This window comes from Rhododendron vialii, chromosome 9a (assembly GCF_030253575.1).
Source record: "Rhododendron vialii isolate Sample 1 chromosome 9a, ASM3025357v1".
NCBI lineage: Eukaryota > Viridiplantae > Streptophyta > Magnoliopsida > Ericales > Ericaceae > Rhododendron > Rhododendron vialii.
In genome coordinates, this window is record NC_080565.1 from 10327617 (window position 1) to 10342274 (window position 14658).

General features: G+C 37.5%; 1 protein-coding gene across 1 annotated transcript; it reads right to left on the reverse strand.

Annotated features, from left to right (window-relative positions):
- Positions 1-1738: 1738 nt before the first annotated feature.
- On the reverse strand, positions 1739-10771 carry LOC131299453 (small ubiquitin-related modifier 2-like). The gene is made up of 3 exons (XM_058325014.1): positions 10487-10771; positions 3351-3500; positions 1739-2112 (listed from the first exon to the last, which is right to left on the reverse strand). Exons 1-3 carry the CDS (start codon positions 10574-10576, stop codon positions 2041-2043), a joined length of 312 nt encoding a protein of 103 aa, XP_058180997.1. The 5' UTR covers positions 10577-10771; the 3' UTR covers positions 1739-2040.
- Positions 10772-14658: the final 3887 nt, after the last annotated feature.

Genomic DNA, 14658 nt, shown 5'->3' on the forward strand with positions numbered 1-14658 from the left:
CAATACCTGGCAGGCTGGAAGTCCAGAGACGGATGGGGTATTGATACCCCATTTTTGGGTATCAATACCGTGCTGTTTCAAGGCGATTTTCTGCAGTTTGACAGACATTCAAAGCACCAAAGGGGGAAGATCCAAGCACGATTTCTACATCATTTCAACATATATACACATAAAAGAGGTAAAGAAATCCCTACCTCAAGACGATAACAAAGATCTTCGAGATTGGAACGAGCTCTAGTTTTCTTGGACTTCAAATCTTCGATTCGGGCTTGACCCAAGGATTTCCAAGCTCTAGGCACGATCGAAAGGTCGGAGGGAGGTTTATTCTTGAAGGTTTTGCAAGATTGAGTGAGGTTTTTGAGTGAGAAGAGAAGAGAGATAGATGAGCCGGTGGAGAGAGAGAGAAAGGGATGGTAGAGAGAGAAGGAGAATGGAGAAAAAATGCTCTCCTACATACATACACCCCTATTTATACTCACATATCCTAAAATCACACACTTAATCCCTCAACACTCTATTCTTTCACTTCAATCCCCAAATCAATTAATCACCCATTAAACCACTTTTTCTCATTATTCCCAATTTTCGACATTTATATGATCTTTAAATATTTTCTGAAAAATACGGGTCTCTACAATTGTAATTTTCAAAACATTAATAAAAAAAGAAAAGAAGCACGTATATGTCCCAACTCCCACGTCCATACTCCATACTCTGTAACTTTCATACCACACGTTCACTTCCACTTCCTGACTTCCATACTCCCATGGATGGCACAAATTGTCCACTTAAAAGCAAAAAAGGAAACGAAATGTTCACTGCTACTAGATGTTTTAGCTCATGGTTAAAATTTGTTAGCCTCTTGCTTCCACCGCACCCTCCACCAAAATTTGTTAGTCTTCATTTTGTAATTACCTACTGACAATAACAGAACTTTAAATTTTTTATCAATTGAATTGTTCACATTCCCTCTCATAATGTTGCTTATGCTATTTTCACTCATATATTATGATTTCCTTCATTGTAAAGTAGTTAGTTTATTGATTAAGAAATGTATGTCGATATAGATATACAATTAATTAAAAACTAGTATTGTGCCCGTTTTATGCACGGGCAAAATTAACTCATTCTAGCGTTGTATCCGTTCGATGCACGGGACAATTAATAAAAATAGGTTCGAATGGGCACAATGCTAAAATGGTTTAGTTTTGCCCGTGCATAGAACGGACACAACGCTAGTGCCACATATATGGATGTTAGCCAAATATTAGGCATTCGCCCTGCCCCTGCCAGGACATAGAGTTTCTTTACCATGCAATGATCCAATGATAGACAACTTAAACCAAGCAAGTGCGTGCGAGTAGCGAATGACAGATAACAACCATACAAAACCTGGATTAACCCTCCGGATTCAAAGGAATCAAGGATTAAAAACACCCCTTCATCGAAGTTCACAACTCTCACGGGAAGCCCAGAGACCTTATTTGGCATTGTACGACTACTTACTTTGTCTTGTACCATTTGCTAATCCAATAACGCTATCTGGGCATCAAGGGAACGCTATCTGGGGCCATCCAATCCGTTGATGGCCGGAGGGAGCTTGCTTATATAAAGAAGATAGGCTGGTCAAACGAAACAACGCGCAATAGGCTCTTCGCTCCGTCTCACTAAGTAGTGCTAGTATGTCCCCCGCAATGGTCCAATGATATGCAAGTTAAATCAAGCAAGTGTGTACGAATAATGAATGACAGAGATAACAACCGTAAAAAATCGGGATTAACCCTCCCGATTCAAAGGAATTAAGGATTAAAAACACCCCTGCACTGCGGTTTTGAAGAAATTCGCCACTAGAAAAAGGGTAACCTAACAATATGTGAAGAAAAATATCCAGAGTTTTGCATCACATAAACCGAAAATTAGAAACGCTACGAAAAAAGAAAACTTCGCTGGTTAGTTCAAACACAAGCATGCCACAAGCAAATAGTGCTAAATATCCACATTGCCAGAACCCATGTTTGCACTATATGTATGTGTATGCAGTCATTTTCCCACACAGCCACCTCCATCTTGGTGCCACATGGCATCGATTTCATCCTCTTCGCCCATGTTAAGCTGCACATTCAAATACAAAATCTCTCCTTCATCATACAGCATGTGCAGTTCAAAACAATGGACAGAAATTCAGAAAAAATAAAATTAAACAGTTTTGTAATATCAGCTACAAGAATGGTGCCAATTTGACAAGTGATAAATGTTGTTCTGTTGGTTTGTATGTACAATATTCTGACCAGAATGATGGAGCTGTGGCGTTTAAGCAACTAACAGACATCTTGATGGGACTTGGATGGAAATTCAAGATCATTTTCTATTAATTTTTTGTGCATATGTCTTTCTGTTTATGACTTTGCATAGCATTGCTCTTCGAAAAATATTACTTACAGCATATTCACTTATTTTCCATAGCTAAGATTGCTAAATTTTGTTCACCTCTGCTTTTGAAATACTTGGACAAAATATCAACAATTAGAAATGCTAATGGAATGGACAGGCTACCTAACTGTAATAGTGGACAGCCATACAAATAAAGAGTTCAACAAAGTGGCATAAGCATTCAATTTCTACGGATAGAATAAAGAATACATATGGGTGGTTAATAAATGATGATCGGTTGGTGGTTAACCATTCAATTTCCAGCCAGCAAACGCAAGGCCCAAGTGTGCTTATTTTCGTATATGAAAGAAATCGAGAACATTTGACATAATAGTGAAAAATAACTTTAATTTTCGACTAGATCCAGTAAACATTAGTTGGATTTTCAATTGTTGCTATACTAACTTTATGAATGATAACCATATTACAATGTAAAACATGCTTAGGTGAATCTCCATTAGTATGTCGGATGTGGATCCCATGCCCTTATCCGAGTGTTGGTGATCCAAAGCAGGCATTATAGCACCGGGGGATAAGGAACATTTCAGAATTAACTCTAAAAGACTTTGACCTATATAAGTTCTCACTATCACCGTATGATGCGTTCAAATAATTTTCAACTCTTTGATACTTCGAAAAAATTTCGGAAGGCATTTCACAACAGTTGTCCTTGCATACCAGACCATGAAATTTTATTTTTGCTTCGACACATTACACCAATACCATTTGCGCGCCACTCATCATTGCCAAGTGACTGACTTGTTGTAGCCAAATACATAATCCATATGAAGTAACACGTAAGAATAAGATAAGGAAAATGACCAATGTTATGTGAGTATGTGCCTCCGTATGTGTGTGTATGTAAGAGAGAGAGAGAGAGAGAGAGAGAGAAAGAGAGAAAGAGAGAGAGAGAGATTTACATCTTCAGCGGATCGATTATGAGAAAAGCAATCGCCATTGTAGAGGAACTCCATGGTTTTGTAGTCAAAGTTTCGCTTTTGGCAATAAGCCACCAGGAGCTTTTTCAACACGGTGCTACGTTTGATACTGAAAAGCACTTCAATGCCATCCTACAAATCATGTGAACAAATAACAAAGGGGAGAAACAAGATATATAATGAGATAACAGAGTAATACCTCTGAATTTGAGGGATTTTGAAGCCAGTGTGAAGAGACTAGAGAGTCTATCAAGGTAAAAGAATCACAAATGGAAAAATATCAGGGCTACTGGTTTATGTGAACCTAAGGCATGTTCTTTAGGCAACCGTCATCTCAAAATTTATCGGAGTAGTATTTGATAGGGTCCTCACCTTTGAGACAAATGGAAGAACACAAACATAAAGCGGATAGTCAAGAACGATTTTGGATGTTACCTAGCTAAGGCTTGTAATCTTGAATCTATTCCTTAGAGTGTAAAGGAGTTCTTTGTTCTTGAATGAAATCTATTTGCGGGTACGATTTGATGTAATATTTTGCATGCTCTCTTCAATGTTTTCGCTTACATAGGCAAACGCCTCTCAAAGTTAAAAGGATGTGTCCATCCATGATCACATACTTATAAGAGATATTAATTTGTAAACTGCTCTTAGCATTTCAATGTATGTGCGGTGCTGCAATGGAACAGCAGCAATCTAACAAAGCACAAAAGATCAGAAAATTTTACTATTAATTTTGTTGGGCAAACTTGAGTTTTGTGAGTAGATTTCTTGCACAAATGGCTTCTGGGGTCACCATTCAAAGAGTTCCCAACTAATCTCCCGTCAATAAGAAGAACAAATAAATGCATAACCACAAGTTTATGAACGGATTCGCAATGGGAATCTAGACAATTATCGCATTCACTGATCCAATTGAAATTACTCAATTTGAGTGCTAACATTTTCTCCTTATTTCTCCATCATCGTTTCTACTAACATAGTTCAGTATTTGGCAATATATTTGGACAAACGAATGAAGTAATTAATAATTACAATAAATTTATGAGCTAAGTTGATTTGATCATACTGTGAAAATGATATGCAAAGATTATTGGCCACTAAGATATTTCAAGTTGCATAACCAAATACGTCACCACAATGATTTCTGTGGGAGACTAATTGGAACTAATGAATATGAACGAACAACAAAATTGATGCAGAGAGTTGTGTGAAGAAAAGAAGCCGACGAACTAAATAGCTAGTTAGCCACAAAATTCCTTGAAAATTGAAATAATTGATTGCCACACAAAATCCAGTAGGTTGTTCATAAGACGCTATAGTTAAAAGGACAAAATATAGGAAAATAGAACACGATTATGAAACTAATGCCAAAGCAAAATTGGCATTACAAGCATTGATTAAAGGTGAAATAAATATGTTTACTTGGTAAATATTACCTAAATATGGTCCCCAGGCTTCTTTACAACTTATCTGCATTGGAAGGATTAAGATCCTTTCCATAACATAAATAGAATGAAGAGATCCATTTCAATTAACCGTATTTTTGGGTCTCACAAATGAGACAAGACAGACAGTCATGATTTTACCTAAAGCATGCATAAGGATGAAAACTGATCAACTAAACTAAAAAAAGGATTGACGCCAAATCAGTTCTGCTAAGAAGATGCATTGTACTCCGGAGTGGTAATGGTGAGAGTAGTGTTCACCATGTTCAGCAGAGGAGGAAACACCAAAGCACCTTCTTATGCATTGTTAATTTTCTTGGAGTATTTTGCAATTATTCAGTATTGGAACCTAGTGTGGTCTTGCCCCGGTGATCTGTTGAAGCTTATGGAATAGTGGTTTGCAAGCAAATTTGGAGTAAAATGCAAGAAATGATCTAATCTTCAAGAAATGATCAATATGGAAGACAAGAAATGATCTAATCTTCAAGAATATAACCCCTGAAGCATAGGAGATCAGTGATCTTGTGAAGGTGAGAGCGGCTATATGGATCAAAGGAAAATAAAACATCAAGGATTATAAGTACTGAGGATTTCAAAAGATGTTCGGAGGGGAATTAGACAAGCGAGGGTTTAGGGGTTGGCTAGCTCTACTAACTTTTGGGTGATGTCTCAAGGGTCATGGTTTAATTTTAGCCACAGGTGGTTTCTCCTGATGCAGTAGTTTAATACTAAAGTTTCAATTTTTCTAGCGTTACTGATACTCGGATTGGGGTTCCGTTTTCCTTTGTGGCTGGTCCTATCGATGATATACCTATGTTTGTTGATGGTGCAAATGTTGTGAGAATGAAAAAGCAAGCTTGGCTCAAATGTTATACGGCTTTCTGCTTCAGTTTGACAAGTGAAGATTTCACTTTTCTCGTGTTAATGGGATGCTTCCTTTTCGTTTTGGTTTTGCTTCAACTAATCTTTATATATATTTAATCCGGATGTTCCCCTTGGTTGGCTTCTCGCCAACTGTGTATTTTTCTTTCCTCTTGGGTGTAGGGTGGCATATGATTGTTGGGTGTAGGAGTGCTAACACAGTTGAGATGCCTATTTCTTGTTGTGATGGCGCCATGCCTTTTGTCCCTTTAATCGTTGTACTCTTGATCAAATGATCAATAAATTCTTATTGCTAAGCAAATAAAAAGATATGTAAAAGACATCAACAAGTTTGATTAGGGCAAGTGAAATGACAAAAGTGGTAATACTAGGTGTGTGGTCAACATACTAAAGGAACAATGTCCCAAGAAAATATTGATTCCTGCTTGGGAGCAATGCGGGGTCTGGGGTAGACGCTGTGAGCCCAAATTACAATGTCGGTACTGTGAGCATTGGAAAGCTAACCAAAGGTCCATCTTTGTGACCCGAAATGATCATCCTGTCAGGCTCGTTGAGTAGATAGTCCGTACTATGGACTCCATAAGATAGGAAAAACAAGTTGATCAAACATTTTTTAGATAGACAGATGATTATATCACGTAAACTAACAAATAACAATGTTGTGAAAGACTATGATTGATATCGCCCCCGATCGTGTGGTTACATACCCAGTTCCAATTTATGAAATTTTTTGCACAAAATTACTTGTTCGACGAGCCCACCAAAAGAACAGTTCTGATCAAGTTATGAACTCGAAAGTAAGCCCCATTTACGTACACTCATAGCATCTAGGTTTCTCACAGCACTGACCCTTTAATTCCCTGTCCCACGTTGATGAAGCTTTACAAAAGTAAAGCAATGCTAGGGCACATCCACTGGTACGTTATAGCATCTCTCACGAATGTCCTTTTTTGGGCCCCACGCGATAGATTGGTGCCTTGGTGGTCCCACCATCATTTGTCACTACTATAATATTGTTAAAAGATGACGCGTGAAAAAGTAAAAAGATGTCAATTTTTGAAAAAATCGTAATTAAAAAGATTGCAATAGATAAATAATGTCAGTCATCTAAAAAACTGTGATATAATATATTTATGATGTCACTTTCTAAAATAGTGACATAACTATTCTTTCTTTTTAAAGTCAATTTCTCCAAAACTGTGATCTAATATATTTATGATATCACTTTGTAAAATAATGACATAACTATTCTTTTTTTTTTTAATATCAGTCTCTCCTTATAAGTGATATTGAAGAACAAAAATTTATTTTTAGAGGAAACGGCACTATCTATGAGCGTAGTTGCTTTGAAGACTCAAATCGGGAGTGGGTCGTTACATATGGTATCAGAGCTTGTGCCAACTGAAAATGTGGGACAGAATCTCGAACCCACACAAGAACGTGTGTTCCTAAGTGGGGGAGATTGTGACTCCCCGCCCCTGGAGAGTTCCAGGTAGTGGTCAACTGGCCTAAGGGCAGTTGGGACCCTTGCGGGGGGCTGTCAGATCGATGACCAAAAGGGTCAGCCGAGGGTGGTCTCACATCGCTTGGTGAAATGTCAGTTGTGTGCTATAAATAATATATCGTCATCCTACCTTGTGCAAGGCCTTTTAAAACTATGAGGGTACCAAAACTAATTAAAACTTCATAGTTAAGCGTGCTCGCATTGGGAGTAATCCTGGGATGAGTGACCTCACCGAGAGGTTTGATGGGGTTTGGTGTTCAAAGCGGACAATATTGAACAGGGCTGGAGCGGATCGTTACAAAAGATGATGGGTTTAAAGTACTTTAATGATGTTTCACAACTGTCTTCTTTTACTTTCCATTACGTTTATAAAACTTCATCTTTATAGATATTAATGACTGTTTAATTAAGGCGAGCGCCAAATTGCTAGCACAAACAGCTCCCATAGACACGCATGATAAAGAGTGTGGGGCCAACCAGGCCACCACTTTTACCGGATATGGGTCCGGATGACCAAAGAGCCCGCCGCTAGAACCCAACCCTTACGGTCCGTTTGGATGGAGGATTTGATTTATGTGGATATGTAATGAGAGTGGATTTGAGGGTGGATATGTAATAAGGGGTAATATGTTAAGAATGGTGGTCACATCCCTTAAAAAGGGTGAATTTGTAATGAGGTGTTTGGATGCTTTTTTGAGAAGGGGGATTTGGAGGATAGATATGATGGGATAAGATGTCAAATGATTTCGTTGCTCCCATTTTATTAATTTAATAGATAATAAGGATTAATTCCATTATAATTAGAATATATACATATTTATCATTATTTTTTGGATAAAATAAATTCATTTTATCTTTACAATGTTGAAACCTTAATATTTATTATGATTTTTTTATAAAAAAATTTAAAACCAAATTTTATAAAATAAAATCGTTATGTATTTATTTAGAGTGGTTGAAAATATGTGAGTGGTAATTTTTTAAAAACATAATTCATACATACATACATAATACATATACATATACATATGTATATGTTATTGCCTTCTTTACCACCGAAATCCCAAAATCCCCTCCCCACTTTACTTCTTCCCCACCTGCGACTGCAACCAAATGCCCAAATCCCCACCGTATACACTCAAATACCCCAAATTCCCTATACCTTCACCACTGAAAAACTCAAATCCTCAAATCTCCCTCAAAATTTCTTCTGATTACAGTTTAGAGAGGGCCCTAGCGAAGGAGCAGAGGAAGAGGGAGGGTGGGAGGAGAGAGAGCAGCTCCGGCGACGAGGGAGGCTTCAGTGACGAGCGGTAGTCTTTTCTGTCTTCGTTTCTCTCTCTCTGTAACCGAATTTCTTTTTTCTTTTTCTTTCTCTTCTGGTCCAAGGGGGGATTTGGAGGGGTAAAACCGGCTGAAAACCCTCGGATTTGCCACCGACGGGGTCAGACCAGCGCTTCACAAATCCACCTCCAAGTGGATTTGAAGCCGCTACAGTGTTCATCTCTGGCTCTCTCAAAACTCAACCAAACACCGGAGTTGAGTGGGACTAGGACTACAAATCCGGCCACCTCACAAATCCGCCTTCTTCTCCGCCATCCAAACAGGCCGTTAAGGGGCTAAGGTCCAAGGGGCGTACCAAACTATGGGGAGACTTCCCGGGGGTGACTCTTCAGGGACCATCCGATTGATTGACTACGGATCTCTATGGTCGTTCACTGTGGGTAAGCCTTGGTTTCAAAGCATTGAAATAAGACAAGACAGGACCTATAGTAAAACATGGAAAGATGCCCTTTCCTTTTTTCGGAACTCAAGGGCTGTGAGGTAAGGTGCCATAGTTCACTTTTGAAAGGGAGGCCTTTGCAAGGTAGAAATCAGAAGACGAAGAAAGGGGTAGGGAAGCCAAGTCTTTTCTTATTTCCGCTTCAGTGTGGTTGAGAGATGAATCAATCTGGTCTCTTTCTATCGCCCTCCTTTAGCCATTTGAGGCGGTCTTTCTCTTTCCATCTAATTTCGTAAAGGAAAAGGCTCAAAAAACGAAAAGTAAAGAAGTTGATCACAGGTAGGCTCAGACTTTTAATGATATCTCCATAGATGACAGTTTCAAAACTATCACCTTTCACATTTAATGACACTTTTAAACTGTCATATTTTACGATTATTGTAATAGTGTGTAAGAGAGGTTGTACCGATTGATTAAGTGTTCCTATTTTTTTTTTCAAAAATTAAAACCTTCAAAATTCAAATATCAAACAAATAGAAAAATATTGACGAAAAAGATGATCATATGTGGTTGGGGTAAGACTCCTCCTTTGGCGAAGGAAAAATACAGACACACCCAACAATCGCACCCCACATGTGTGGGCCCACACTGGGTGGACCCGGTTGGTGGAACACCTCCAGTCATACCTCTCTCACATATGTGTAGGCCCTAGTCCGTAGCCCGCACATATATGCAAGGGGTGTGGTTAGAGACGTGCTTAGTGGGTGCGCATAGCCTAGGGCCCACACATTGGGTGTGATTGGGACTTAGGAATTCGCTCCCACTTAAGGTTTTACGTTCGATTCTCCATGCCGGTAACTTTTAGGGTCATCTCACCCCACGTATAATAGAGTGAAAAGGCATGGAGAGGGGTGCAGGAATTTGTCCGAAATGTGCGCAAGCTCATCCGGGACATCATACATTACCAAATGATAGACGATCAATTCTGATCAGATCATGACTAACCCCACCTGAACTCTGCACCTGACCCAACCCTGTCGTATCAACGGAACACAGAACAAGTAAGAGCATGTACATCAAGCATAGCAAAACTACCTACCCAAAAAGGTACTTTCTGTGTTTCCCAATTCCTTTTCTCCTTCAATATGCACCAAGACTCTCTATCCATCAACTATTCATAAAATATACTTGGTGAGAGAGAGAAATCAAACCCTGATGAGGGAGGAGAGAGAAAAAAGCAATTGGATACCTTGTGAATAGTAGCTCGGGAAAAGTAGAGAGGTTTTTTCGTTGAGGTAGTAACCTTTTTGTTTACCTAAGCTGCTGTACCCTGTTTTTGGGATGTTAACTAGGTAAAATAGCTACAAATGCCCATTTGGCTATTCTTGTGTTCATTCTTGTGTTCATGCTCTAACCAAAGATCCAAACTTCATATCAAAAATAAATAAATAAATCTTAATCCAAACAAACAGAGGATAGCTGATGAATGCACTTGAGTCTATGCACGTATATGTGTATGTATATGTGTTTAGATAGAAACTAAGAAATGAAGAAACACACAGACCTGACCCTTGACCTTGAGACTTAAAGTAGAAGCTGATGAGGGCTGCTCCAGTGGTCTCTTCCTGCTGCTGTTGTTTTCTGCTCCGGGCATCTTTTTTTCTCCTGCTTCAAAGTTCAAACAGACCCCACAAATCTAATAAACTAGGTGGGTTTCTCCTGGGGATTTTGTGAAGAGAGAGAGAGAGAGAGAGAAAGAGAGAGAGGGAGGGAGGGAGGGAAAGAGAGAGAGAGAGAGAGGTGGTTACTGTCATGTACAGCTGACGAAATATAGGTTGGGGAATATATCAAAGAGCAATAATTCTCTATCCACACACATTTATACAATTGTACAAACGTTTTTTTATCAAACATGGGGTCCATACATCCGGTATATATACGTGGGCTCCATATTTAATGTGAGAGAATTTGTATGATTGTGTATGTAAATATGTGTAATTGTAGCATAATTATTTACGTAATTACATTTCAGTGGCCTAGGTTTGAAAATCTCAATGCCATGGATAGATCGATGAGTTCTAATTACAAATTTAGACATGGGATTCAACCTTTTTGAGCGGAATCACATGGGCAATTATACCCTTCTCACGCACAAAACGAGAAGAGGGGAAAAAAAACACACGCCTCTCTCTCTCTCTCTCTCTCTCTCTCTCTCTCTCTCTCTCTCTCTCTCTCTCTCTCTCTCTCTCTCTCCCCTATTTTGTGATCTACACATGCACATTAAACAAGCGCCATGATATTACAAGGTCGGTATGAGATTGGGTCTTGTTAAGTCCCGCCTCGAATGCGATCAAACAACAGAAACTCAAACATTAATTTTACCGATACTACTCCTCCATTCTCTCTCATTTATTAGCATTCTACTTATTTCTTAATATATTTGGATTCTGAGTAATTTAATTGGGAGCATCTTTTTAATTCTTCACGTAATTTTGCATCATCTATATTATTTTCTATATATTTTTAAAAATAAGTTAAGAATTATCACATTTTAAAATGAAAAAAGAAAGATAATAATTAGAAAAATCTTACATTGTCTACCAACAAAATAAAAAGTATATATCCAGTTAAAAATATAATTGCACCAGTTCGCTCGGCCCTCACATACATGCATTCTACGCATATGGCACGTAGAACTTACATTCTCACACAATAAATATGTACCTCCACACAAGGAGCAGTTGCACCTTAAACACGAGCTAGGAGAAATGTAACCATTTTAAAAGTTTAAAAAAAAAATTACAAATATATGCACGTGATGGATACCGTAAAAACCTTAAAATTTTTATGGTGTTTGTTACAAAATTTTTATGACACATACGGACTCAAAACCTAGATTCAGAAAACTTCGCCAATTTGTTTGTGTTCTGCAAATGTTCCAAGGAGTCGCATGTAGAGGCATGGGATAAGTCAAGACGATAGAAATAATGGTCTAATTTAGAGAGTGAAGGAGATGGGATCAAGGGAATAGCCTGATCGTCGACATTTGAAATCTAGGATTTAATTCCTCCTCAGTTTTTAGGTACGAAACTTCTTAGGTGTTCTCAACTCTTTGGATCCATACATGATTTGGCTTAGGATTTAATTGGGTTCTATCAGTGAATTCTAGGATTGGGATCCCATAGAATTAATCCACATGTAAACTGACTTGGACACCTGCGCACGTTGTTAAAATTAAAAAAGAAAGGGGAGCAAAGAAAGAGTCAGAATTGGAAAAGAGGAGATAATGAGAAGCTGAAAATTAGGGAAACAAACAACCCCTAGTCATTTTCTGGTTTCCTTTTTCTATTTCTAGTCTAGTGAACATTTATTTACAAACAGTCTCTCACATGAGAGAGAGAGAGAGAGAGAGAGAGAGAGGCGTGGTGGTAACTTTCATTTGTAATTGAGAGAGAGAGAGAGAGAGAGAGAGAGAGAGGCGTGGTGGTAACTTTCATTTGTAATTAATTACCAGTCATTTTCTGGGTTCCCTTTTCTTCATTGTAGGCCGCATGTACGTGGTAGCTAGGGGGAGGGGCTAAGCTAGCTATTAAGGGGCCTCTGCGATTTCTTCCATCGTGAGGTTTGTTCTTTGCCAGTAATGGTGGTGGTTTGGTTGTTCTGTCTCTGCATGACAATGATTTCATTACAAGACTTTTTGAGTCCATGAAAGCGATAAATAAGTTTCCGAACACTGCCAAATTGCCTCCGGCCCACTTTCGTGGTCAATGAAAGCGATAAATAAGCCAATTTTTTCGTTTTTATCAAAAGAAATTGAATTTTGATCATAATTTTTTACTTTTTAAATTTTTCTCATTATGACGATGTGATAATTTCTAAAAAATTGACAAAAAACTAATAAATATGAAAAAAAAAATTGAATAAGAACAAAAAAAAAAAACTAATTAATTTATTTAGCCAAACAGGGCCTAAATCTCTTTATTTAATCCAAGAAATGCATATATAGACTTTACTATTCAATTATCCATTGCAACTCCAATCCAAAACTCTATTTTCATCTCTATTTGCAACAAATCACAACATTATTTCACTTTTCCTTCAAAAGTTTAAATTTTCAGTTTTGTTTGAAGTATATCTAATTAATATAGATCTCATTTTGAATGTCTCATGAATCAATGACGAAATGAATGTAACATCAAATATTATGGATTTTAATTTCCTGTTGCAATATTACTTATTACAGGAGTACTTTGCTGATTGGTGGGGACCCCTAAAGAATCAATGACCAAATGAATGTAATATCAAATATCATGGATTTTTGTCAATCTCTTTAACAGGTTGTAAGCTTTAATTACATATTACTCCTACTTCTCAAATTGCTGGTCATGGTCATGTACAGTAAATTCTTTACTATTTATGGGGACGTGCAATAAATTCAACTTTATTAGATTTTGAACATTACCTATCATTCTCTACTTTTATAGGTACCAGTAAATTATCCATGTCTACGGCACTTCCCATAAAATTACCTATATAGCTTATTGAATCATGATTAAATTTTGCTGAAATATAAGAGAAATCCATCTCAACCCTTCACTAAAAATGTCTTCTAGTGGAGTCTACACCATCCTTCCTCGTATAATACTCCACTTGTCCCAATTTGTATGTCCATTTTTTTTTTTGTGCAATATTTCAATCGCTTCTTTTAATCTGTAATGTTTATAATGATAGTAACTTTGTATAATAGGACTAGTCGAGAACTATCAAACAAGATATTGCATATTTTAGAGATCTATGGTAAAAGATGTAAGCGATTGAAAGCTAGCACGATCGTAAAAAATGGACAAACAAAATGAGACGAAGGGAGTAGATTTCAATCAATCTATGGGGGTTAGTTTGTAAAAAGCTAACCAATTTTTTCTTTGACTTTCTCAAATAGAATTAATATATCAGCACACCTTAAAAAAAAAAATAGTGGATCAATGACATGGTACGGAGGTAGGGGTGGAAATTTTGAACATTACCCATTAACATCACACGAAATTAATTAGAGAGTTTCAGTCGACAACTTTTAGACATGACCCGCCAATATGAAAACAAACGAATCGAATACAGGTTGTATTCTCATAACTCGATAAGGATATGGATAGCGAAATTGTTAGGAAACATGTGAAAGACACTTTCATGTTTTGTTTTCATCGACTATATCAAGCCTCGATGGATAGCTATTTATGTCTCATAATAATCTTTTAACCCGAAATGACACAAGACGACATGACACAATACCGATGCAGCAATGAGGAAAACTGCTACTAGCACAACAAACACTTTACACACAAACACAACTCTCTCACCTTGTGGATCCCATACGCATTGTAGGTATGTAGTCTGCATGAGACCCATAGTGAATATGTGAGAGTTTGTATATGTGTTTGTGATTCTTGAATGATTGCAGCGATGAGACTCGTAGTTGTGTTTTAATTCTTTTGAATGAATTTTCCAATCAGTAGAAGATTTCTATCTTTTGAAACCATGCTTGGTCAACTTATATAGAAAAATATCAATTGAATTATGAAAAAGGCAAGACATGCATATTATTTGTTAAAAAATGTACACAAGTAAATAAGTCCCAGTAGAGACTTAGTCTAGGCTCAAGACATTTTTCAATGTTATGATTACGTCATTGCTGGTTTTTAAAATTCCTGTAATTATGATGCTATTAAAAAAAAATGTTGC